We start from the raw sequence: 27,464 nt of genomic DNA on the forward strand, positions 1-27,464 counted from the left end.
AGAAAGTATAAAGAATGGGCGATTTGAAATTAAAAAAATTACTGTATACTGAATACAAGATAAAATTTTACAATGAACAACAGAAGATAAAGATTACATGATGTATTTTCGAAGCACATGCTGTTGAAAACATTCATATCAATGATTGACATATATCATGAATAACAATAAAGAAACAAGCATAGGTTTTGTTCCGCCTGGTCATCAGAGATTTCCATGACGTTGAATATTCCCATCCATCATAACAACTGTAGCGCAACCTGTCATCAGTCATTTACAGTATTTACAGTAGCTTACCAGAAGATGTTAATGTGTTCATTTTTTTTATCCGTTAAGCTACAGGTTTGGACATTTCTTTGAATGATACTTGCAGTAGGAGAAAAAACCTCAGTTTTACAATATTTCATCGATGTCTAGGTCCTATCTTGTAGTTGGTTCCAACATGCACATACATAATGCTGTAGGGTCAGAGATTAACATTAAAACCAGACCATTCTCCCGAGACTAGTTTCTCCCCAAAGAAACGCGCCGGTGACCGAAAACACGCCTGTCAAGGAAAATGAATGGCTCCCATTCTAACAACCTGTCACAGGTTCTCTCCTGACATTACGCTTGACACAACCCAGTCCTGTCTTCGCAAACATACACATTTTGTGGATGTGACCCTTTCTACTCAAATGTTTGTGTCTGAAATAACACAGCACTGTTTTAAAGTTTAAATATTTCCATTCACATTGCTTTAGTTGTGTCCTGTTATATTTTTAGGCTATAGGGAGGATTTTATCAGGAGCACAAATAAAAGGGATATACAATGAAGCCCCAAATATTACATCGAGTTGCTCCCATCACAATGAAGCATATTGTACACATTAGGCTGTATCAACAACATTACCTGGTTCAGACTGTGTTTTTTTTCACATCTACTCATTGTCGTAAATGTTAGTATAGAAAGTCACAAGACCCAGCTAGTCATGGCTAGATTATTTTAGGATTTAAACTTGCTCAAGACATTGCAAGTATTTTTTTTTCGTTTTCCTTAAAAAAACAAGTCTATTGTTCATTCTGTGAAAGAACTACAGGCTTACAGTTCCAATTAGTGACTGTCTGTCAATCAGTCTAAAAGACTATGTGCAAAATGGAATGGTACTGTTCTTTTATAAATCAAATTCAACTTCTAGTACAAAACATTCCAAGTCCAAATTTAAGTTCATTGTTCATTCACAACTAGTGATTATGTACATTGTAAACTGTATCATGGGCATGCAGTTTTTCCGAAGTTTATTAGTGAGCATTCGATATTGAACAGGAATTTGTTCAAATCAATTTCATACTAACAATTTGTGTTTTTACCCAGCAGTATCAAAAGGTTTTACATTAATTTTGTATACATGTGTTCGATATATTCAAAACAATCATAGACAGTACATCTATTGTTTGTTGCTATTCCTTGTTTGCATCAGCTGACCCTAGTACTCGGTAGGATACATATTGTATATAGTAATTAGAAATGAGTTTCCAATATGGATTTCCATCCATCTTGGAAATCAAAATGTCAAAGACTTTTCTCCAAAAAACTTACGGAAATGGGTCAAGCTGCTTTTTATATCATTAATATGTTCTGAAATAAACTGTTACGTTGGACTTTCACATCTTTTCTGTAGCTTAATTTGATGTACTCGTTTTCCTTTGCTGTAATGTTACTTAACAAACGTTATGACATATACAAGGCATATTGAATTTCTAAGCTTATCTGTCTGGCACACAGCATCAGATCTCATTACTGTGCATGTACTGATTACATTGACCAGCAGTGATCCTAAGGACTGGAAATGGGATGCTGTCGTGTTGCATAATTCTTGTTTTTGAGATTCAGCACCAAGGACAGTAACCTTTAGTGAGCATTGCTAGTCACCGTATGCGTGGTGCTTCTCTAATTTGAGGCAATCTTTAGGGACTAACAAGTGAAATATATAAAAGGTGGCTTGGTGGCCTTTTGGTTAGGGTTGTTGACTTAGAATCTAAAGGTTCTGGCTCCAAATCTCTAGCTGGCCCCAATGCTGTGCCGTTTGGAAAGGCACACTTATTTCCTCACTCAACTCGAGAAATGAGTACCTAGGTTGGGTTAGGTAGTCTTCTTGGATTGTGGCAGAACCTGTCTATGAGAGGAGCCACACCTTGAGCACATTAAAGAATCCGCCACACATATCAATAAGAATTGACTTGATAAATAGAACATTTTCATGTGACATCATAAGTGTCATCAGTGGTGTAACAGCTAGAACATTCGGCCGCCAAACAAGGGAACCCGAGTTTGAACCCGGCTTACCCCCAGACATGTCTGGACATGCGCCCGGACGTTATGCCCTTGGGAAAGGCACTTATCATAAATTTTCTCACTTCACTCAGGTGTAAATGAGTACCTAGCTTCGGTTAGGGACGTCCCTCGGATAGGACGTTAAATGGAGGTCCTGTGCTTGGGGAGAGCCACACCCCACGCACGTTAAAGAACCCACCACACCTTTCTAAAAAGAGTAGGGGCATGCCCCGGTGTGATCTTTACATCAGTGTGCGATGGTCCAAACCTTACAGTCTGGTCTGGGTTGACATCTTGAAAAGGTGATAGTCACCTGTTATGTCAATCCTTCCACAAATGTGGTAAATCTAAATAAAAAATGAATTAAAAAATAAGGACACCCACATGGAGGTGGACACTGCAGCTATTTGCATTTTAGTGTTTTTCGAAATCAAGAGATATTCTGATATCAAGAGATTTTTAAATAACCTGACTACTACAATGTATATCTCACAGAAGAGAATATAACAACTTGCCAATAAAATTGTCAAAAACGTCATGTACACTTGAGCTACGGTCTATTGAAATTTAAATGACAAAAATATTGCGGCATCTGCCTGCTGCATTGAAATGGAAAGCAAGTGAAAGTGCTCTATAATATTAGACACTCAGTCAGGTGACATTCTTATAATACTGCAGGTCTTACCTGTTGCCAATTTTCTTCTTGCAGACTCTGCACATCTTCTCCTCCGTGATGATGCACTTGCTGCTTTGGTAGAACATCCGTTGTTCTTGAACCTGAGAACACACCAGAATGACATGAAAGGTGTTACAGCATGTGATGCTCAATATAGCAGAAAACAGGGCATTGTACAGAATAATGTCTGCAAGCGAAGAGCTGTTTTGGAGACTAAAATTGCTGGACGTACAACCACAGCGAACGATGTGGTTGTACGACTTATCCCGTCAAGTTTCTGCATAAATTGTGCAAATGAGGTCCGCATTAGCATAATGCACATTCTGTTGTATTCACCTTTCCTAAAGCTATCTACACCTCCAATAAAACATCTGAAGCATTTACCGTAAGTGAAATATGAGTTTCTGCATTTTATCTAACAGAGCTGCCACCCTACATCTACTTGATTTTTTAATAGAAGAAGAAGGAGAAGAAAGACAAGCACGCCAGCAAAAAAAATATTTTCCCCATTCCCTATATAGAGAATAGGGAGGGAAATATAATGAGATTTTTGGTCGCTCCATGGACGTTGCCTCAGTGGAAGTGTCAATGTATAAATGTTGAAACTTAAGTAATGAGTATGGAGTGCTGTACTTATAACATGCATACATGTACATACAATCATGTTTTCAGTAAAAACTGTGCAAACACTAGAAAGGCCGTCATTTGCCCCTGAGCAAATACAGCATGTTTAGCCATACTCCTCCCCATGCAAGAAGTGGGCTGTCCCAAAATAACACCTGGGCAAATCGAAATATTAACTGCATGTAGAAAGGCAACATTTGCGAGAGCATTATACTTCGACAATCTCCCTCCTGATGCATAAATGGACTGTTCCAAAATCACCCGTACAAAAACTCTCTCTACAAGTTCTGCGAGACCCCAAGAGCTTCTTACTGCAAAGGCTTGCGTGTGTTCCTGCAATATGACCTCAGGTAACCTAAATAGAACAGTGTTCTTTGGCCAGTAGCAAATGGAACGCGGGGATCCTTAGATAGAACATGGATTCCTTGGCCAGCAGCAAATAGAACATGGAACGTGGATACCACTTTTGGCCTGTTTTTGGTCTGAAAATGGGTCCAAAAGTCCCCAAAATGAAGCATTCTGAAGTGATGTACACCAGAAATGTGATTGAAGTCCTGTAGGGACATGTTCAAGGCACCCTTGTACCGAATTTCAGGTCACTTGCTTGCAATACCAGGGCACAGGAGCCCAAAATATAAAAATTGTCTAAAAATGCCCCAAAAAACCTCCATAAAAATGTTTTTAAGGCCTGTTTCGAAAGAAATGAAAAATCACCTAAGGGTATTTGCCATCTTTACCTACATGCCAAATTTCATGTTGTTTGGCCCAAAAATGACGGAGTAGATTCCATTTGAAGATTTGGCAGGAGAAGAAGAAGAACGTGAACAAAAACTAGACTGGCCGTCATTTGCTTTAAGAGCAAATTCAGCATGTTTCGCCCATACTCCTCCTCATGCAAGAAGTGGGCTGTCCCAAAATAACTCCTGGGCAAATCGAAATATTACCTGCATGTTGGAAGGCAACATTTGCGAGAGCATCATACTTTGCCAATCTCCCTCCCGATGCATAAATTGACTGTTCCAGAATCACCCGTGCAAAAACAAAAATTTCAAACTCTTCATATCTTTTTAAACTTGGTGTCATCTGATAGGTATTTGTGAAAGAAACAGAATGTTTTTTGTTTCAACAAAATCGGACATACCGTTAGCGAGTTACGGCCATTCAAAGGTCTGAGAATTAGTCCTCAAATTCTCCGGAATCCGTAAAAACCGTTAAAATGTAATATCTTAAAACTGTCATAACTCAGTAATAATTCACAATAGAAGCACCAAATAAGCTGCATTCTCTTTATTTACAATGATATTAACAAGTCCTTAAAGCTTGTAGCTTTGCCTTCATCGTTCTTTAGATTTCTCATCTCAAAATATCACCAAAAGTGGGAAAAAAATGGACATGGGCACAGGACATCTGAAATATGCAAGATTGCGATATCTCTGTAACCGTAGAATATACAAGGAAACAACTTGGCATACATGGGTTCTGTAACATGCTGAATCTAAATATGGCGGCCATAAAATCTATATATCTGCTTCAGAAATTATGAATTATGATGAATAATTGATTTCCTGAGGTAATAAGATGTGCATCCGCTAATTAAATATGCAACTTGCATATCTTCCTTATACTTGAAGATACACCAAAAGAAAAAAACGTGGTACACAGAGGTTTAGACACATGCTGATTCCAATTTTAGCCTCAAAAATATAATCTGATCCAGAAATATTGAACTACATGTATTACCCAATGCTATATATTTACATTTGTACACACTGATATCATTCTTTGTACAATCTGCAATATTGGTCCGACAATTCAATATCCAGCATTCATTTCATTTCTTCCCCTTTTTTCACTGCAGGAATTTCGTTTCTTGTTGCAGGGCAGTTGAGTGGCAAAGTACATACGTACATGTACATGTATTATATTTCAATTTTACGGGAATCAGACAACTGGATCATGGAACAGGTGGCCATTGCTTCCCTGGTCTGGAACTATTTCTACAGTTGAATCAACTACAAAAGCTAAATCTACTTTTTGTATGGTTTCTCTATCCAGCTGAGATAACCAAGACACACATGCTGATCACTACAAGGGTAGAAGTTACTGAAGTTCTCTTTCGTTATGTACCAAAACTACAGTTATTTACGGCAAATAGAAATTATATCTAGTCTCGTCTTCTAGTTCACTGGCAGTTCTGTTGGTTCTTCATCACTTTCCTCCTCTTCACTCTCTTCATTCCTGTGTCAAAAGAGAAAACGTCTGTTAAAATTCAAACTATATAATACATTCATGGCAGACACACATTTCAAACAATCTATGATGAGATAAATATGAAACTTGGATACTTAGGTACTTTATTTCCTCCATTAGCTACCATACATTTATACTAAGTAGTACTGGTAATTGCATACAATAATAAAGGCTATCATTCATTATAAATGTAACAACTAATAAACTTGACAGACCAGCATAGTTCTGTCAAGTGAGGTTTATACTTCTACTCATAAAATAAATTACAACGGAAACTACGACTCGAGTAGAGGGCAGCTGGGCATCCCCGCCGCCCCCCTCCCCCTAGCAGTGACGTCAGAAGGTGAGGATAGCAAGTACAGTTTTCTGCATTTTAAGTTTAGATTACGGCACTAGCAAAAAAAAACAGGAACCAAATGCATCCATAAGGGCGCAAGTTGAAAATGATTTATAGTAATCATACATGCAACCACTGGCACGAAAATCCACGTATTAAAACGGCAAATTCAAATTATTTGAGCTACCATGCGGCATACAAAAACAACAGTGTTTACCGATAATCATGCCGTCAAATTTGACATAAAAATAACCCAAAACCCACATAAAACTACGTAAAGACTTGGAAAAAGACATTACCTGGCATTTGGGTAATAGAAGTGTCCGTATTTTGGCCCGATGCCGACGTAATCGGCTCCGAACTACAGCGGTCTGTAGCGCCCAGGCCGCCGTCCACCATCTTGCTTCCTTCCCAAAATTGGCTCGCAATTTTAAAAGTATCAGCCGATTACGGAGCCCACCATGGCTCGAATATATGCGAATTTGGTACCAAAATAACAACAATCTCTTGAATTTTCCAACGATACCAATGTCGAAATTTTTTTTAAAGGGGTACCTCCCTCCGGAATTTCGATTTGAAAAATCAAAATGTGAATATTTTCACCAATGAAAGTCGCACAAGCTGACCACTTACATCATTTTGTAGATCGTAATGCTGGCTACAAATTGGCGACTAGTTTTCTTGTTTACGAGTGACGTAACGATCCGTATTTGGATCGGCGCGAAGCCGGCCCTCCCCAAGTGCGTGACCGGGAAGCGGGTGCACCTGCTCCCGCCGGCGAAATGCGCGTAACCCGATGGGCGATTTCTCGCTTATGGTTGACGGTATTTTAGTAAATCCTTCACAGATATTGAGTTAAGAACCTTCTTTAACTACTGGTATAAAATTATAAGCGATTTTTGACCGTTATGTATCAGATCGTACGCCTTGAATTTGGCGCATTTTTCGGTTTTGACGGGGCCGGAGAACAAATTTCGGGATCTGCGCCACCCCTACTACACTGCGAAACGCCAAGAGCTTCTTACTGCAAAGGCTTGCGTGTTTACCTGCAACATGACCTCAGGTAACCAGAAAAGAACTCATGTTCTTTGGCCAGCAGCAAATGGAACGCCCGGAACCTTAGATAGAACATGGATTCTTAGATAGAACATGGAACGGGGACAGCACTTTTGACCCGTTTTTGGTCTGAAAATGGGTCCAAAAGTCCCCCATACGAAGCATTTTGAAGTGATGTACACCAGAAATGTGATTGTAGTCCTGTAGGGACATGTCCCAGGCACCCTTGTGCCGAATTCCAGGCCATTTGCTTGTAATACCAGGGCACAGGAGCCAAAAATATAGAAATTGCCTAAAAATGCCCCAAAAAACCTCCATAAAAATGATTTTAAGGCCTGTTTCAAAACGATTAAAAAAGGGCCTTTGGGTATTCGCCATCTTTACCTCCATGCCAAATTTCAGGTCGGTTGGGTAAGAAATGGCGGAGTAGTAGCCATTTGAAGATTTGTCAGGAGGAGGAGAAGAAGAACCAGACAAATACAATATGTTGAGCCCATACTTATGGGCTCAACATAACAATATGTTGAGCCATACTAGGTATGGCTAAACATAATGAGTGAATAAAGCGCTCGTTCTCATTTAAATGTACACATTTTGTAATCTCCGTTACCGTTTAGACTAAGATGTTCCTGGTATTAGGATATGCCACATGTTAAGTGTCAAACTGTAGTTTTTATGAGGACGATTATTAAAGACTTTTCTAGCTTTTAAAAACGGCAGTTTGGCACCTTATATGTAGCATATTGTCAGGAACGTCCTACTTCTATGGTAACGGAGATTACAAAATGTGTACATTTAAATGAGAACGAGCGAAATATCACAGCTACCTCTGATACAAATCTACAAAACTTTCAAGTTATTTCAGTTGGAACAACAACAATGTTGCGAAATCCGATATTTTTCCAAAGTCAAGCACACAGCACTCATGAACTCACATGCAAGTCAATACCATGTCTTCACAGATCATTGAATAAGGGTGGTTCTGTCATTTGTTCACCTTTTAAGTGTGTTTGCACAAAGGTTGAAGAGAGAATGTCAGAGAGGACTGCTGAGAGAGCTGAGGAGCTCTCAAATGTCAGGGAGTTCACCATGCTGAGTGAAGAGTGTTCAGCTGCAGAGCTCTAGCTTTATTTCAGGGTAAGGCCACACTTGGTTAACGGATTTAAAAAAAAAATTTTTAGCATGACTACATCGTTAAAACAGAAAGCTGGGGTGAAAACTTACACCTGACCATGTTCACTCCCTGAAACTGTGTGCACCAAAGTACAGACTTTCCTCAGAGATTCTGTTTTCATGTTGATTTTCCAATCTAGCATTTTTTTAAAATTCCGTTAACCAAGAAATTAAATTGGTGTGGCCTAATGGGAAAGGCAAGGAGGCAAAGTGACCAATCAGGGGAACGGTGTGGAAGCTTGCCCTTGTCCCTCTACATTGTGGGGCTTTTGAAAATGTGAGGTAAAAAGTTGGCATTCTAAGCGTATCCACCAAGGGGGATATCATTCTCTTTAGATCACAATTTATAATTACTAAGGGCTTTTTGTCAGTTTGGAGGGTCATATTAACATTTTGCTGATTTGATCCTGCAATGTCAAATAAGAAATAAAAAATATGTGCCAAAACAGTCCTCACTTCTGGGACGTAGCATAATGCATTTAATTCTAAAAATTTTTTGGTTTATTTAGTATAAGTCTATCGGAGATGAAGAATATCATACATGTACAGTGCTAAATCCTTCAACACACATTACGCACACAACGTAATCACCATTCAACTGTCGGCATCTTTGACGTATTGTAAGGTGACTGATTATGCAGTGTTTGTAAACATGATGACAAGGAGAACAAATAGTGTCAATACGCAGTGTACAGTACGGGCGGAGCCTCAAAATAACTGAAAAGCATTCCTCCAAAAATATGCCGACAGTATAAGCTGATTACACAATGAAAGACAAAGGCACAAGTCCAATTTTGGGTCACAGGTTTTGTTTTGTATAGTTGGGAACTTTGGTAGCAGTTCATTAGAACTCTACATATATATATTGTGTCAGTGAATGAACATGACATATTTTTCTTCTAAGATGTTATGCTTACAAGAAGATAGCATAGGGAAAAACAAGTGTATGTGGTAAATAGAATCTTAAGAAGCCAGAATGGAGAATTTGTGGTCTGACCCAGGTTTCGTGAGGTTGTGTGTTGTGTGTTGACCTTTGAACCACACATCAATCATGTGCTGTCACATACTCTGCTAGAGGCAGGGTAGGGTCAGCATTTACGTCATTATGTTGGACAGAATTTTTAAAACGTTGTACGTCTTCAAGGCCTTATGAGATATCATACTGTTTAAATGAATTATAATATTTTCACTTTTTTCTCAATGTTCATTAATGCATTTTTTTAATTGGCTGCAAGATATACTTGATGTGTTTGATGTGCAAGACTACATACAGCCAAACTCATTTACATACAACTTGAAATAAGGGCACATTAGGAGAGGGTATGCAAATGCATAATTTGTTGCAATTGGGGCATGAACTATGCAATTTTTGTACCTACATGTGTATAAGACCTTATTACCATTTTGAATCTGTTCAGATTATATAAAAGAAATAGCATATTAACAAACAAAATCTATTGTATAACATGTACATTGTACATATTACATGATGTCTCCCACTATTTTTATCGGAATTTTCAAGGACAAATATTCTTAAAGTTTGTTTATCATGAACATTTCTGTGACATACCGGTATAATCATATCATACAAACAACCTGCACAAATTCCACTGGGTAGTAGCAAAGACATTGTTTTTAGGCAAACAGGATTTCAAATAGGATACGAGTGACTGTCAATACAGGTATATTGTTTTAATTTGTGACCATATAATTCTTTCTATTCTATAAGACTGGTGATTAAGTCACACAAAAACTAAGCCATAACATGTAAGAACGATTGTGGTGCAATTTTCATCTAGAACCAAAGCCTGTCCTACACCAGACAGCACAGTACATGTAAATGGTTTCACCTGAATGGTGGAATCGGTGGGGCATTTCTGGTGCAGGCATAATACCATCTCAAAACATGCCCAGAATAACAAGGCACCTGTCTGGGTGTGGAGGAGAAATGATAACATCATCTTTCATGATTCTGCCAGGTACCCTAAGGCCAGGCTGAATTGATTAAAATAAATGGATGACATTCACTGGGCACCCCAAAACTGTTGCAAGCGTCTAAAAAAAGAAGAACGCATTCATTATGAAATCTAAGTGGTCAGGGAGGTGGAACAAAATTTAATGACTGAACACACAGAACATGGTATACCAGACAATACATTCTTTATTTTTGTTCTTTTACAAAAGTCATCATCTTCTTTGACTTTGGAAGATCCTGTCAATAGCAACAAAATTTATTAACTTATTATTAACTTGATACCAAGTTATTTCCATTCAATAAGCGGCTATGACAAAATAAATGTACAGTAATTGGGTGATATTGACAGTCAGTAAGTATAATAAGTATAATAAATCACCAAGACCACCAAGTTATCATAACGCTGATACATCAACTAAGATTACTCTTAAGTATCCCTTCCCATCACATCTTTGCATACAATGTCCCTAAAAATGACTGAGTGTATTTTTGACATCCCATGTATCATCACAATGAACTATAGCGAAGAAACTTTACTATAAAATTTCAATGAAGATTTATCTGAAGATAACTGGACCTCTGGGGAGAACAGCCAAGGACAACAGGGTATTCTAGTCAAAATAAAGATGATTGATTGATTGACTGAAGATTTAGAAAAGAAATATGCATATTCAAAAGAAAGTCTACCACAGTATACTTTTTGAATCCCCAAAACATTCATTTAATATCCAAGAAAAAAACTCACACAGTCTCCATAATAAATCACAAGCAAACTCAGTCAACCGCATAGATTTTTACATGGATGTTTTGAGATTGTAATCCCTTATCGATAGTCCACCCTGAAGCAAACACAAATCAATCCTTTTGAGGATGATAAAGGATTCTGACACTGACACAGGGACCTCTGCCAATAGTCAGAGAAGCTGCAGGGCCACAAATCAATATGGGGGTGGTTTCAGATAAGGAAAATCTGGTTCCAAAGGAAATCACCTCATTTATGAAGGGGAATGAAATTTTCTTTTTGACAGGTCAGAATCTGATCATGATCTACTTATGAGTGATGGTATTCAACCATAGAATTCAAATATGGGCGATGTTATTTTCCTACCCATCTCAGCGTTTATTAACATGACATTGTACAAAATTAATGTAGCTCCGGTTCTCTGAGGTCTGTAATATTGATTCTCCACAGAATAGTTTGTAATATCATACTCAACTCCATTGAAACTGCATTATTTCACGAATCAAATATTTCTCATAAGCAGTGTAACAGGGATCAAACTCCGAAATCTGACTGTTACCAATCTGTTACAAGGATTGCATGACTTTCATCTGATCAAAGCTTCCGCCTACATCTTAGGCGAATAGTCAACTGCAAATCATTTCTGTTTCAAAGGCATCCAGAGCATTTTATGAGGCTTGAAACTTGAATAAAAAAACTCAAATTTCTAGTCATTCCTGCTCATAATAAGTTTCAATAACATTATACCATTACACATTGACATTAACGGAGCAAAGATACAATGTCGTTGTGTAATGAGAACTGATGGAATAATAGACTGATCATGACTGTCCACCACAATTAGCGGTTCGACCAATGAGAGAGTGACTGCATGTCCGTCAAATATTTGCATTTTGATGTTTTAACTTTGCATTTCTACGTTTTGACGGAGGTGGGCGGGGCTATGGTATTGGTCTATTTACACTAGGCGCGTGAAACTAAAAGATCACCATGTAGCTTATTTTTGTGCCGCTTTTGAGCACTTTTGATAAGAAATCCGCACGCAAATGTGGTAAACAGTGGCATTAAATGTCAATTTCATAAAGATTACACCAACTAGAATATTTCCAGTTTTCAAGCCTCATAAAATGCTCTGGGTGCCTTTAACGGTTGCCAGAATATTTTGCTGCGCACTGATTTGAGGAGCAAACTGGAGGAGCTAGAATAAGGTGGTTACCATGCAAGGCATTTTTGTTTGCATCCAAAGCATAATACAGTAAATGCATTTAAGTCCGTGTGGTTCTTATTTCGCGCTAATGTGAAAATGTAGGGTTCACGGTGGTTTTAAGTTTGCAGCAGCGCTATAGTCACATACTGCTACAGTATAGGACAAAATATTTTGCAGTGGTTTTAAGTTCTCGGTGAAAAGGTCGCCGCGAAAACCGCGAACATAAATCCAAATTTGTGCACTTCCAGTCCAATAGACATAAAAAGCAGCATTGAGGATGTATGGTGTTATGCTGCAGTATGCATGTTGGGAATCAAAGACACACACACCGACAAACAACAGACTGACACACGGACAACCATGCCTAAAACACTTGAAAGAATTCGTTGGGATGTTCAGTTTTCTTACTCTTATCCGTGACCCCTCCCCCATCACTTCCACCTTGTTGAAAAGCGACTTGACTTGACTATGAATTCTTGAGACCATCCCCCACTAAGGCAGCAATCGATAAAAAGGCAGATTCAATAAGCCAACTGAAGACATAATCATATACAGCCGCGTCCCTCTGAACTCCCCTAAAATGCCACCTCACCGAGTCCAATACTTCTACCTTCTACCTTCTGGCAGGCCGCGAGCCTTCATTTTGTGTCCTTTTTTGTTTCCTTGCATATGATTATTTATTAAGGGCTATTCCATTTTAGGAATTGGATGGGGGATTGAATAAAAAAAGGAGCAATCTACCTACATTTTTGCGCCCGTGAACATGATATCAAACAATCAATTGAAAATGAAATTGAACCATATCTCATTTGATTTCAATATCTGGTTCATCCAAAAATATATGTACCAAATAGAACTAGACAAACATTTTTTTAGCCTTAAACTTCAGTTTTGCGAAATCTCCTCTCACAGTTTTGAATTGGGACAGTCCACATAAAGGTGCGGGGGAGACATGCTGTCTGCTCAACCTTCCCTACAGATACACACTCAATCATTTAGAGCACCTCGTGGTAATTGTATAGGATATTGAAAACACAATTATTATGATCACTGACGAGAATACACAATCATGTGAAAGTCGTGAATATCCAAGGGACTCATTCTTTCTTTTATGTACTGGTAAAATAAATTCATTTTCAATGAATGTGTTCAGATAATCTCATAAATGCTGTGTTTATTGTGTAAAAAAAGATGTGTGTTTACTGTTTTCTATTTTTCTTCATTTTTCTTTATATACACACTGTGACAGTAATATTCAAATTCCTCTGACAAAATTTAATCATTTCAATCTATCAAATTAATACATACCTATAGTAACCTGCATATACACACAATATCAAGACAATCCATCTATTCTCGAGTTATCGCATTGACACATACACACACACAAATGCTCTTGAAAACATAACATTCTTGGCGTTTAAGGTAAATTAAAATGCATGTAGCATTTCGAGTCATGAAATAAAAGATACATTGGATGTACATGTATCTATTCTGCACGACTGCTAGCTAGAAATGGGGTCGACCCCAGGAACATTTTCCCATAACCACCACAGGTGCATCAGATCTGTAATATTATGTATGTTTGGGGGTAATGAGAAATATGCTTGGGTAACCAAGGGGTTTATCAAGTTCATTGAAAAAAATTTTTAGATTCTAATGTTCTTTCACATGGCACGTGGCAAGAAAGGTACTGTAGTAAGACATTGGCATTCATGTGATAAGTGATCTCATGCCAAAAAAAAAAATCATCATAGATGTGTGCCATTATTGTCTGTCATTGCCTAAGAAAAACCTGTGTGATATTAAATGCACAAATTAAACAAAGGGCCTGATTTCTGTGCATTCATTGGTAATATGCAAAATTAGTTAACACATTCATATTCAATACAAATGGATACAATCTATATTACTGCTATTTTCTTTTCTTTAAAGGGACCATTGCAGTAGTATCCTACCAATGAAAACATGGAAACAAAGTCGCTGTTTTTGGTCGTTATTCTACCTTAATCTACCTTACAATAAATCTACTTTTAGTAATATTACACTGCACAGGGATATTCATAACATATGAATGCAACTTTGTCGTGAGAATGTCTTGAAAATTTTGTTTATTTGTGTTAATTTTCCTGTGATGCTTGACCCCCCCCCCCCCCCCTGAAGCTTCGATGATCTCCAATCACAACGGTACATTCTGGTATCTTTTTTATGTTCCATACATTTATAAACGATGGAAATGTGACAAAATGACGCAGATATGTTGAAAAATAATGTCAGTTAGAAATGTCTATTTGAATGGAGATTTTCAAATGCAGAATATTTGCAGTTTTGGCACCAAAATTGTACAATACGTACCTTTTATATTAACATGCAGCTTTATGCAACCTTCAGAATATAAAATAATCATAGGATATGGGAGATTCTTAATACACAACCAGGTATTCTCACCTGCTAACGTTTCGGTGTCTGTCAGACACCTTCTTCAGAGCTTCTGACTGGAGTACTGCTTCTCACCGCTATAAGTAGCCGATGTAGGTGGCGCTTTTGCGGTGAGAACACTGAAGAAGGTGTCTGACAGACACCGAAACGTTAGCAGGTGAGAATACCTGGTTGTGTATTAAGAATCTCCAATATCCTATATTCTACCAACCTGATGAAATTATTTTCGGAAATAAAATAATCATATTTTCTCCAAGTATGATATCTACTAGTACTCGTGCATGTATATGATTGTTCACTCATTCTGTTTACAGACTAGGGCAAAATTTGTTAGAAGGAGAAATACTGACAAGTGAATGACAATAGGTCACCCTGGTACAGTTCTTCGATGTATACCTCTGTACATGGTCACACAGTGTTAAACTGGTGAAGAAAAAGTTACAAGCCATGCATTATTCTTAGTAGAAGTGCTGTTATTTCTTCCCATCATGGGTGAAACGCTTGACTGTGTCTCCACTTTATAAGGAAAATGGCGCTTTGAACAAACTGGCCAACATTGAGTAGCACTACGTTACAACTTCCAACAGTTACTGTGGTTTGTATATTCAGTCTGCCCTTAATTGAAACAACACAGGAGGAAATCCAGTGAAACAATTTCCGTCCATGCGTAGGTGTACGTAACTTAATGACTGTCAAACTTTTCCCCATTACCAAATTGAATGAATCAGATGTTTCATTAACTTGCAATAAACTTTCTTCATCAAATGATTGGTAACTTTCTCAGACTGATTTCTCATAATTAGAAAACATTGCCACACTTAGGCCACAGCAAGTAAATTTAATGGATGGCATCTGCGGATTGCACATTGATTTTCGACTGATTTTGAAAAAACGAAACAAGAAACTTCGTTCCCATTTGGTGATGCCTTGACTGTAGTGAGATCAGCATAGCAGTTGTAGAAGTGACACTAGTATAATGGTAGCATGGAGTGTAGTTGTAGTGATATAAGGTTTTAGCTACCACACTAGTGCCACTCTCAGCACTTCTTAGGAATAAGACTTGTTGGCTGTGATACCATGTTTTGATTTGGCTTCTGCAGAGGATGTCATCCATAAAATGTCCTTGCTGTGGCCTTACACTCATGCAAATGTGCGATGTATATTCAGGTACCCAAATGAAATGATGCAGGAGAAAAGTCCGTTCAGAAGCACAATCAGTAAGCAAGATGCTGCGAAGCAAGGCACTCGCGTTGTTACTTCTGGTCTCCGTGCATTTTGCGCTTGTTGAAGCTCAGATATGCCCTGGCTGTCGCTACCCCAGTGGAAGAGGCAATGCCATTAACCGCAGACAAAAAAGGCTCGCTTGTTACTGTCCAGATAACGACATCGAGAAGCCTTGTAGCTGGGTCGGAAGCGGAGGAAAAACGTACAGCTTTGACAGGTGTGTTGACGCCGTACCAACTGGCTTCTGCAAAACAACTCGAGCAATCTCCATCAGTCATCTCCGCTCCCCTACTCTCCTGGAATGGTCTTTCCCAAACATCTCGAGACTACAGCACCTGAGGGTTGAAAGGTCAAATGTTTCCTGTATACAGCCGGGGGCTTTCCGAGGTCTGCCATCGGTACGTACCCTTTGCCTTGAGGACAACCGCATCTCCAGGCTGGGTGAGTTGAAGGGGATCTTCTTTCTTTTGAGGCCTTCAACTTTTGAAGATTCAGTAGCCTATTATATACTGTAGATTTGACCCGCTCACACCAGGAAGAACCCCAAATATTATTGATAATATTGTGGTGGGTTCTTTAATATGCTCAAGGTATGGCTCTCCTTATAATGGGACTTCCATCAATGGTCCTATCCTAGAGACGTCCCTAACTAAAGATAAGATACTAAAATGACATGGTCACCTGAGTGTGATACTCAAATTCACCTTGGATTCTGTCAATCGCTTCTCTTCAGTTTTTTATCCCTTGCCACAAGGCCATACTTAGTTAGTTTCTTGGTTCTTAGATTTGATTCTACAGTTTGTTCTGGTTTGCAAAACATGTCATATGTATGTACCATTCAGGATGTCATATAAAATGGCAAAATGGCAGCTGTTGAAGAAAGTTGAAGAAACTCTTCCTCTCCCACGTTACAGTTTTCTAATCTAAATGCATTGAAAGAAAAATTAAAAGAGGACCACCTGCTCTAAAAATCTGAAAACCAAGAAAAATTGAAAATCAAAGTGTGGAAGTGTCCAAAAACAATATTCAATATAGATGATCATAATTCTTAGATGTGATAAAGATTAACTTTCAAATTGCCCATTATAAGCAGCTAAATCAGTTTGGAAGCAATCGGCTTGTTATTCAAAAACTGGTGGGAATAGATAGATAAAGATAGGTCTTGGGCAATATTTGGCATTAATTCCTTCCATATTTTAGTCATTCAAACTGAGGAATTTCAACCTAATTCCTTAAAAGCTAAGTTAACTTTCTGCTCGCTTTAAATCTATTGTCATTTTTTCTCTCTTTAAAAATAAACCCTCTTTTGTTTAACCACAGGACCTGATACTTTCCTTGGACTTGACAAGCTCAGGTCCCTGCATCTCAACAAGAATGCAATTTCAAGCATATCGCGATATGCATTCCGTGGCTTGCCTCGCATGTTCACCCTGCAGCTGTCCCACAACCACCTGACGTCTGTGCCCGTCGAGACACTTCTGCTGCCGAAATCATTGAGGATTGCAGACCTAAAATGGAACCGCATCACTACCATCAACAGCAATGTCGCGCACCTGAAGCGAAACCCTCACCTGCGTGTTCATGTACAATACAACGAACTGCGATGTGACAAGAACCTGAAGTGGTTCATCTGCAACCTACCACACCTTGCTTTTCCCAACGTCCTGAAGTGCGCATCTCCTGCCGTGCTCCGAGGAACTCTCCTCACCACCATGAGGAAGGATGTCTGCCAGACCAACATCGACAGGTCACCAGAGGTCATCGGGTCCGCCAAACACGATGATGTGTCCAGCACAAGTCTGTACAACAGGACCATTCCCACAGAGGACTACTTAGAGTTGTCCACAGGTGACAAGCCAGTCTCCCAGCGTACAACAGACACAATCATCCTCAAGGATGACGCCAGCACATATACACGTATATCAGTCCTGATCAGTGCTGTTTCATCACTCCTGCTGTTGTCATCAGCAGTTGTCCTCTACATCTATAAACGCTATCATGGCACAGTTTTGGGCCATCATGACCGACCAACCAGAGCAGACAATAACCAACCAGCAACCTCCGAGATGGAAGGAAACCAGAAAATCCAGCCGCACCCAGTGGTCTACTCTGACTCTGCCAAACTGCAAGCATCTGACGGGAACTCGGCAACAGGCAGTCGATCAGCCCCTTCCCAAGACCAGTCATTGGGAGACGTCGAGGTTATTCAGCCATATGCAGAGGCTTACAACGAAGACGAAGGAACAGAGTCTGAGATCAAGCCATACGCAGAGGCCTACAAGGAAGACCAAGGGCAACATGACGGCTATAAAATCATGCCTTATGCTATAGGCTATCCTGACACACTACAAGCATCAGTAGATTCTACACCACTGGGAAACATCACCAACCTACAGGCAACAATCATCAAGCAACCGGTCGGCAAATCAGAAAACCAGTCACTGCCAAAAGATACCGACACCAAGCCAAAATATGAGGAGGAAGAAGCAAAGAAAGGCACTTCAACAACACGTGATAACAAAGGTCCTTATGGAAAGGAGGAAGAGCATGGGTGTACAAGTGTAAGTGGGGTATTGTACAGGAGTGGCTCACAGCGTGCTGATGTAGAGAAGCACAACACATCCCACGTCCTGTACAACCCAGCCCATGGACAGCATGAGGATGAGGACAGCACAACCCACGTGCTGTACAACCTAGCCCATGGACAGCATGAGGATTAGGACAGCACAACCCACATCCTGTACAACCCAGCCCATGGACAGCATGAGGATTAAGACAGCACATCCCACGTCCTGTACAACCCAGCCCATGGACAGCATGAGGATCAGGACAGCACATCCCACGTCCTGTACAACCCAGCCCATAGACAGCATGAGGATGAGGACAGCACATCCCACGTCCTGTACAACTCAGCCCATGGACAGCATGAGGATTAGGACAGCACAACCCACATCCTGCACAACCCAGCCCATGGACAGCATGAGGATGAGGACAGCAGATGCAACGTCCTGTACAACCCAGCCCATGGACAGCATGAGCTAGGATGAAGACAGCACATCCCACGTCCTGTACAACCCAGCCCATGGACAGCATGAGGATGAGGACAGCACATCCCACTATAAGTTATATGGTTGAATGTAATCAGGAAATGTTGCACATTGTGTATTTTATTGTCAATGGTGTCACAAGCACTTTAATCTACATGACTTGTATATTGCAATCTAACCAGTATATTAGATATAGTGGGAAGTATTGGCTGGCTTGCATGTCACATTAGGTTTGTAAGCTACAATCTTACCTGATCCAAAGCAGGTATGTCACTATTCTGCGCCAAAATAGTTTTATCATACAAACTAGCCTCTCCAGAAGACGATATAAGAATTTCAAAACAGATACTAGGGAGCCACTAGGGGGGCCATAATCAACTCTTTGTTTTCCTAACACCTACTCATAAAACTTCATGTAGTTTGAAATGGAGCATTGTACAGCCTAGAACCTAACCATTGTATAGCATAGAACCTCCCTGTAGCTTTTAGCAGTTTGATATAAGTAGCCAGTAGTATTTTATTGTTTGCCTTACATTGTACCTGTTACAATCGTTGTGAAATAAACTTTGACTTGACTTGACTAAACTAAATATTATAAAGATCAAAGCTTCTTGAGTTACATGTATGCTGTCTACAAACAAAAAAACAAACAAACAAACAAACACACACACACACACACACACACACACACACATACATATTATACATAATGCACAAATAGCACCTTTTTGGTAAAAGTACTCTATGAATGATAGTTAAAAGTCCTTACCTGTAAGTGTTCTGCATAAAGTAGACTCTTCAACACCTGCATGTTCCTCTTCTGCATGGCCTTCTCCTCAAGAACGTTCTCAAGAAAACTGCAGATGTCTTTAATCTGAGTACCTGAGGGCAGCATGGCCAACGCCTGGAGAGGGACACAAAATTGTTCTGTTTATTTCTTTGTTGTTGTGCTGTTTGTTTGAATCCACATCAAATTAACCTGTAAACTGTCGTAAAGACACATTGACTTGATTCAATTTTATCAACTTGAAGGAGGTTTGATAGAAGTTCTTGATTTTATGGATACACCAAAACTGATGCTCAGGCCACACCAATTTAACTTGTTGCTTCTTGGATTTTTTTCAGAAAAAAATGGAGCGACAGGGAAAAAAAATAGATAAATAAAAAATGTTTGCAAATAGTCTGGGGTGAAGATAAGTGTTCACATAACATAAAGAATAAGAGGATTATTCAAATTTCAGCTTTGTGTGGCTCATTTTATGCAACGCACCCCTTTCTTTGATCTAATACTATAATTTCAGCAACAAAATTACCTTTTGCCATGTAATATATGGATTGATGAAATGAATGAAAAATTATAACTTCAATATGACCACACTTTTTAGGTATGTGCAGGCCTTTATAATCTATTTCGGTGGCTATTGAGTTTTACAACTGAACAAATAGTAAAATTGGGAGTTAGAATTTATGAATGGGAATAGTGACCCAATTTTTTGTGTGTTCAAAATGGGAAACACAGGAGAGGCTATTCCGAGAAGCAACAAATTAAATTGGCGTGGCCTAACGGGCATATTCAAAATAAAATGTGGAATCTATGTGATCATGACGGTTGTAAGATTATTAAACACGTAGAAAATGGTATAGCAAATCATAATAAAATCATATATTAGTTAGATTGCCTTGTTTTAGCATTTATATTTGACACATTCCCTTCTTTTGTAGTTCTTGCATTCACACATACATATGCAAAAATACCAAATTCACTCATACATATGCAAAAATACCAAAATCCTCAAGATTTGTCGTAGCATTTCAAGGACTGCAACAGACTTTTTATAGCAGGTACATATTCAATATATAGTACCCCGGTATGATACATTTGTATGATATATTACCCCTTCACATTTACTTCACATTTACTTCACACTTCTGACATTTTCACATCTTATCCTTTCCCATTACTGTTTGTCTGCTAGGATTTTCTCTGGCGTTTGATGATGTTTTACACAGTGGGCGCCACCTGTGCAAGCTTCATGTGTCACGTATCATGTTTCATCTTAGTACGTAGAAGATGTGGGGTACGGATAAGGGGATTATGAAGCACTTTGGAGAAATTCAGTAATGATGCTGTCTTGGATAGAATGACAAAATTATGTTTAAGAAATTGCTACAAATGGAAAGCAACATAAAAGGCAAAATTTTTGTTTTTAAAGAAAATTTCCAGTATGGCACCAATATCCTACAATATGGACCTTTAAGTAAGAATTGATATGAAAAAGTGATGCTGCCAAAATGGCATGGACAAACATTGTACGTGTATGCCAAGCTAAGCCATTGATGTAGAAACATTTAGTCTTTAAATTCATTGGGTGTCAAGCTGGCAGCCTCTTGGATCAATAGCTCATTTTCCCACATCCCCTTTATACAAGTATCAATCACACTGCATTAGGACTGAAAGATGCCCGACCCTATGGGACCATAAATGAACAACTGTGCAGTAACGAAGCCCTTTTAATCATTTATACCTTCCTGTTTAGATAAATATTTTCTATTGTTTTTGTCAGTGGTAAGATAGATTGTGTTTGGTTAAGGAAGGGGACTGTTTCCTCTGCAAAATATCACATGCCAACAGCGATAATGATTGTGACAGTAAATCATGGTCACCCAAATGTTTAATTCTTCACAAAAATACTATTTTTGTTGTTGTCTTGCTATATGTGTCTGGAATTCTGGATGTACATAAGCAAGGCTTTGACGTACTTGCCATGCTTGGATTGTGAAGATATTTGTCATGTGTGTATTGGTCATGTAATCCTGTATATATGCCCGTTGTGTGTTTGTGGACCTCCTGGCAGTTTCTCTTGGTACTGCAGTGGAATTTCCAATTCTTGTAGAGGATACACATTGTTCTTGACATGCTATGGTCTTCATTATTGGGTGGCTCTTGGGGCTGGGAAGAAGTGAAACAATCTGGGACTCCTATAGCAGTTTGTTATTTCTGTGTTCGTTTTTGTTTGAAGAAAAAACAGCTGTCTTTCTTGTCCTTTCAGAAATAAGAAACAGACCTATATAGAAGAGTCAAGAAAAGGATGTATCCTAGTAAACTAATCCTCCCTTGATTCTTGCTTTGTGATGAAAAGCCAGGAGAGAGCCTGTTTAAGTCATCCCTAACCTAACCACTCTATCAGGAGGCACCAAGGGGGATTGCAGGGATTGATTCTAGATACCATAGAGAGATCCACAGCCAACATAGAAGCAGGTGTAATACATCAGGCACAAAGGTTCTTTTTCCAACGGGTACAATTTACAAACTTCTTTTTCCACCTTTAAATTTCTATCCGTCACTTCAATTTTCTTTTTGATGGAACAAAGCATTGAGTGCCAAAGACACGAGAAATGAGTTAGGGAAAACAGCCCTCTGAAATGTTATTTGGAGAGGAAAATTTCAAATGGATTCATCATAATTTTTGAGGGCGGTTACAACTTAGGAACGTTATTGCAGATGGAAGGGCAAGAATTCTTGGCTGTGATGAGCAGGAAAGAGCAGAATTATGGATGCTGGAAAAGGATTGCAGTCAACTTGCCATTGCAATACAGACTGTTATCATTAAGAACAAAATAAGCATTAAGTTGCAGTTAAACCCATTAAACAGAGGTATGATTGAGACCTGTAAGCAACCTCCTACAATGTCAATTCAACACAATAACTGGTAATACAGATTTTGGGGTAGATTAGCCAAAAAAATTGGATAATAGAATACACAAAATGAATTATGTTTTCACACTCAGGTTGGGTAATCTTCCAAAAATACAGTCTTCTGTATAGTAACTCTCATAATTCCGCTGGGTACCCTAAGACCACCACATTATAAACTAGAGTTCAGAGATCTCATATCTCCATGAAATATTCTGATTATGCAAATGACTTCCACATTTTCATAATCTATGCTTGGTCATGTGCACTTTTAACTAATTTACACAGGTCACAATGTTGGCAGTCCAATCATTTACCACTTAGAAGAATTATGACACTTCTGCTAGGGGCCCAGACCATTTTTTCCTTATATCACAAGCTATTTGCCACCAGAAAATCAAGACCATAACATGTCCAGGTCAAAAGATACAAAAAACGGTGCTGATGCAATACCAAGGTCACATACCAGGGGCACCAAAATTGACCTTGACCTTCGTATTCCAAAGACCTATAGTATACTCACATACAAATTATCATCGTAATCCATACAGAGGTTCTTGAGTTATGCTGACAACAAAAATCTGGAAACACAAAACAGACAGACAGGCCAAAAACTATATCATTCTCCATTTTTCATGGAGATAATAAAAAACAGTAGTGAATTTAAAGAGATCTAGATAAAACATCCATAATCCCTGAGGTATGCACACGTTTAGATATCCAGGTGTTCACGTTAGACATTTTTGACAAGACCTCAATACACCCCCCTCCCTCATGACTAACTTACTAATCTACTGAACCAGCCCTAAGAATCTGTACCGATGTATTCATAGAGAAACAAAAGCTGGACAGCCATACCTAGAAAAATCAATAACACTGCATTTCAACTTTCTCTGAGGAATTTTTGAACAGCTATAACTGCATTTCACTGCTCGTTCTTTCACACCTGTTCACATGTTTCTACTTTGTTAACAACAAGCAATAAGAATATGCATTACCATAAATTCCTTTTTAGGACTTGATACAGTTGTAGATCTTGAAGTTTTGCAGTGACCTCTTCACTCTAAAATAACTGCAGATATACATGTATGTCCCCATTGCATTACAGTTATTTTCGCTGTTACATGTATTTTCTTCTGCGTTTAAAACTGGTGTTTCCGTTGCTACATGTATACAGTGTGGGACTATAGTGCTTCGGCGAAATCAAATTCACCACAAACACTCCATTTTCTCCCTAACAAGAAATCAAATCACTGCGAGGTATTTACAAGCAATGATTTCAAACTGAACTTGGCGTGCCCTCATCCATTCTGTTCTGTCCATGTCTCCAAGCAAAACAAGCTCCAGTACAAGGACAATCAATCTCAGTCAAACTGCAAATCCTGTACACACACTCAGGCTCTGTAGGGAAGGGGCAAATGTTTTCTTGGCCTGGAGTGTCCGTGTAGACAAAGGAATGACATTGAACAAGATGTCGTTGCTGGGTTTCAGACAGGGACCGAATAGAGTGTTTTCACATGACGTCATAGGGACACCAACATGGAGGTAGATGCTGCTATTCCTGCAGACATTTTGAGATTTACACGACCCTCTCAGTAAAACTTGATTAAGTGTGTATAGCTCAAAGAAAAAAATACCAGAAGAATACATAAAAACTAGCCGATAAAACACATAAATGCTGTGTACACTTCAGCTGTAATCCACTGAAATGTAAATCAAGGACACCAACATGGCGGTCAGCTTCTGGCTGCTTCATTGATGTGGAAAGGGTTTGCAAATGCTTTATAATTAAAGAGCAGGCCCTGGGGCAAAAATACCTCTGTATGGTTGTTGTGTATTCAATTGTTTTTAACTTAGAACATGTTAATAAGTTGTTTTACATCATTTCCAATTGAAATCCGCGACTTTACAGAGAAAAAAAATGGACGTTGATTTTCAGGTCCAAAACGTGTGATTAAGCCCCTATTTTGCAAGAAGACACAGTCATTTAGATAATAAACAAGAGCTTTTAAAAAAAGCTGGCGTTTCGGCTACGTTTATAAGTGTGAATTGTCTTTTCCCTTTACTTGAAGTAAAATCTGCCAGAGGAAGTCACTCAAGGGCTGTTCAGTCTATAAGAAAAATTGTCATTTTGGGAAATGAGTACTGTTTTAATAGAGAAAGGCAGATTGGGGAAAGCAATTTTGAAGTTACGTCACTTAACTTAAGTGCTTTTGAAAAAGCTGGTCTTGGCCTACAACTTGTACTTATTTGTAAAATGTATAATAGGCTCATTATAAAAGCTATCAATGTAATTATGTACATGGCACGCAATAAAACATAAAATTTGAAAAAGCACCATTGAATCATCAGAACTATGGTAATTAAGTGAAATAGAAGTTCATAACAGCTAAGGTTCTATCTAAAATGACTACCAAATGTCAAACAAATCAACAGCTACCTCATCCGTATTATTCTGGTTTCCGCATTTACAACATTTCTTCCTTATTTTCCTGGGTAATTTTGCTAAAATTCATGAAAATTCCCATAGTTTTGTGCCGAGGGGCGCCACTTTCCACGTCCGTGTTGTCTGAATGAAGTCGATACTGAACAATGGAGCATTTGCTACTGTAACAAAGAATCGCTGTTTTGCAAACAACATCAAGAGCCTCTGTTAACATCGGGGATAGAAGTTTAGTGGCGAGTGTTTTGCAAGAATCATCTTACCGCGCATAGGAGCCGCTGCACGGTATTTTCCATTACAATGAACAGAAAAATTCGAATGCCGGGTTTGGAATCTATGAAGTCCTGTTCATAAGACAAAGGCCTTGTATATATTAAATGAATATTTAAAAATAACAAATATAAAATATTTCTTTATTTATTAATGAAAAAAAATGATATTCATAAATATGATATTGATAGATTAATATAATATCAATATATATTTTTGATATTCAATATCTAAAAAGAAAAAAAAAATCCACGCACGGAGACGAACCCGGATCTTCTGGGTCCGAAGTGCTTCGCGTTGCCAGATCGGCCAAGCTGCGGTACGTAACTATTCACTCTGGACGTAATGCTATAACCTCACTATATGGTATCATTTATGCCGATTTTTTGTCGTTTTCTTGACGAAATCATTTTTTTTCTTCTGCAATCTTGTGGAATAGATGTAATATGGTCATTTTTCAGGATATCAAAGTCCGAAACCACAATGCAATGATATTTCCGAACAGTTGTAGCAGTTACATGCGGTCGCCGTCCTGTGTCACATGCAAATCTAGCCTGCCTGCATTTTCGTGCTCTCTTGCCATATAAGGCAACGGCTATACAAGGATTTGAGAACGTATTGCCATATAAGGTCTTATTGTGTGCGACACAGTGTTGAACCAAGCTTCCCTGGTTCCTTCCTTGAAGGTCCCTTGCTTGAAGGTAAAAGCCAGGACAATGCGTTCCGGCGCGCATGCGCCGAAACGCAAAAAAAGAAGAGCAACAACAAAAAATACCAAAAAAAAACATTGTCAAACTATTTGTACAAAATAATGCACTTGAGAGGGTCTACATGGGGGCATCATTGCATCACTTGATGGTAAATTTCAGAGGACCGATTTAGCTTGATTCGTATTGCGAAAGGTTTTGGGAACAATTTCCTTGGACTGTCTTATTGTATGCATGAGGCATAATTAATCTGCAGACATGACTGGACGCTCAGTTGTGACTTTGGGGCATTCAATTATCTGCAATTATTCGCAATACAAATAATTTGGTAATACCACTTAACAATGAATTTAGGATAACAAACAACAAGTAATGCAAAATCAAAGGGGCCAATTACGCTTAAGGAATGAGTTACTGACAATGTTAACTGTTGAATAAGAGCGGGCCAGTTATGATTAACAGTGAATGAAAATTAGCTTGCTACACCACGCTGGGGAAACTGGAGACTACCTGAGTTACAAGTTCACTGCCAATATCTGCCTCAGGGCTGCTAAATCAATTAGCAATGATTCTGCAAAGCAAATAACAATTGTACCAGATAAAAGCCAGGTACACAGGTCAATGATCAAAGATTCAAATATGTTCATGAGGACAGAAAAGGCCTAAAGGGTTTTGATTTCTGGTTGCAATTTCTATGAATACTAAATTTATAGAAAGAGGTTGGTCTGCATGATTGCTGTGCTAAAAATAGGTTTTACCAACTATTACATATCTGTGACAGGACCTCTCCTTGGTATTGAACTGAGCATCACCAACTATTACATATCTGTGACAGGACCTCTCCTTGGTACTGAACCGGATATCACCAACTATTACATATCTGTGACAGAACCTCTCCTTGGTACTGAACTGAGCAATACCAACTATTACACATCTGTGACAGGACCTCTCCTTGGTACTGAACCGGATATCACCAACTATTACACATCTGTGACATGACCTCTCCTTGGTATTGAACCGGATATCACCAACTATTACATATCTGTGACAGAACCTCTCCTTGGTACTGAACTGAGCATCACCAACTATTACACATCTGTGACAGGACCTCTCCTTGGTACTGAACCGGATATCACCAACTATTACATATCTGTGACAGGATCTGTCCTTGGTACTGAACTGAGTATCACCACTGTTCTGTCTTTTACAAAATGATGTTTCTTGGCTTCATTCTGTTAGATGTAGAAGGTTGAACTTTATCCAATATCATAATTCTACTGTAAAAG

General features: G+C 38.8%; 1 protein-coding gene and 1 long non-coding RNA gene across 3 annotated transcripts in view; both read right to left on the reverse strand.

Annotated features, from left to right (window-relative positions):
• Positions 1-27,464, reverse strand: part of LOC136432296 (vam6/Vps39-like protein) — a 57,359-nt gene that overhangs the window by 9,220 nt on the left and 20,675 nt on the right. For both annotated transcript variants that reach the window (XM_066423487.1, XM_066423486.1), the window contains 2 exons: positions 19,834-19,968; positions 3,000-3,091 (listed from right to left, as the gene is read on the reverse strand). In XM_066423487.1, coding sequence (XP_066279584.1) covers positions 3,000-3,091; positions 19,834-19,968 — 227 coding nt within the window. The remainder of the gene's footprint in view (positions 1-2,999; positions 3,092-19,833; positions 19,969-27,464) is intronic.
• On the reverse strand, positions 4,887-7,809 carry LOC136432297 (uncharacterized). The gene is made up of 2 exons (XR_010755498.1): positions 6,501-7,809; positions 4,887-5,852 (listed from the first exon to the last, which is right to left on the reverse strand). It is a non-coding gene; the product is annotated as an uncharacterized lncRNA (long non-coding RNA).

Source organism: Branchiostoma lanceolatum, chromosome 4 (assembly GCF_035083965.1).
Source record: "Branchiostoma lanceolatum isolate klBraLanc5 chromosome 4, klBraLanc5.hap2, whole genome shotgun sequence".
Lineage (NCBI taxonomy): Eukaryota > Metazoa > Chordata > Leptocardii > Amphioxiformes > Branchiostomatidae > Branchiostoma > Branchiostoma lanceolatum.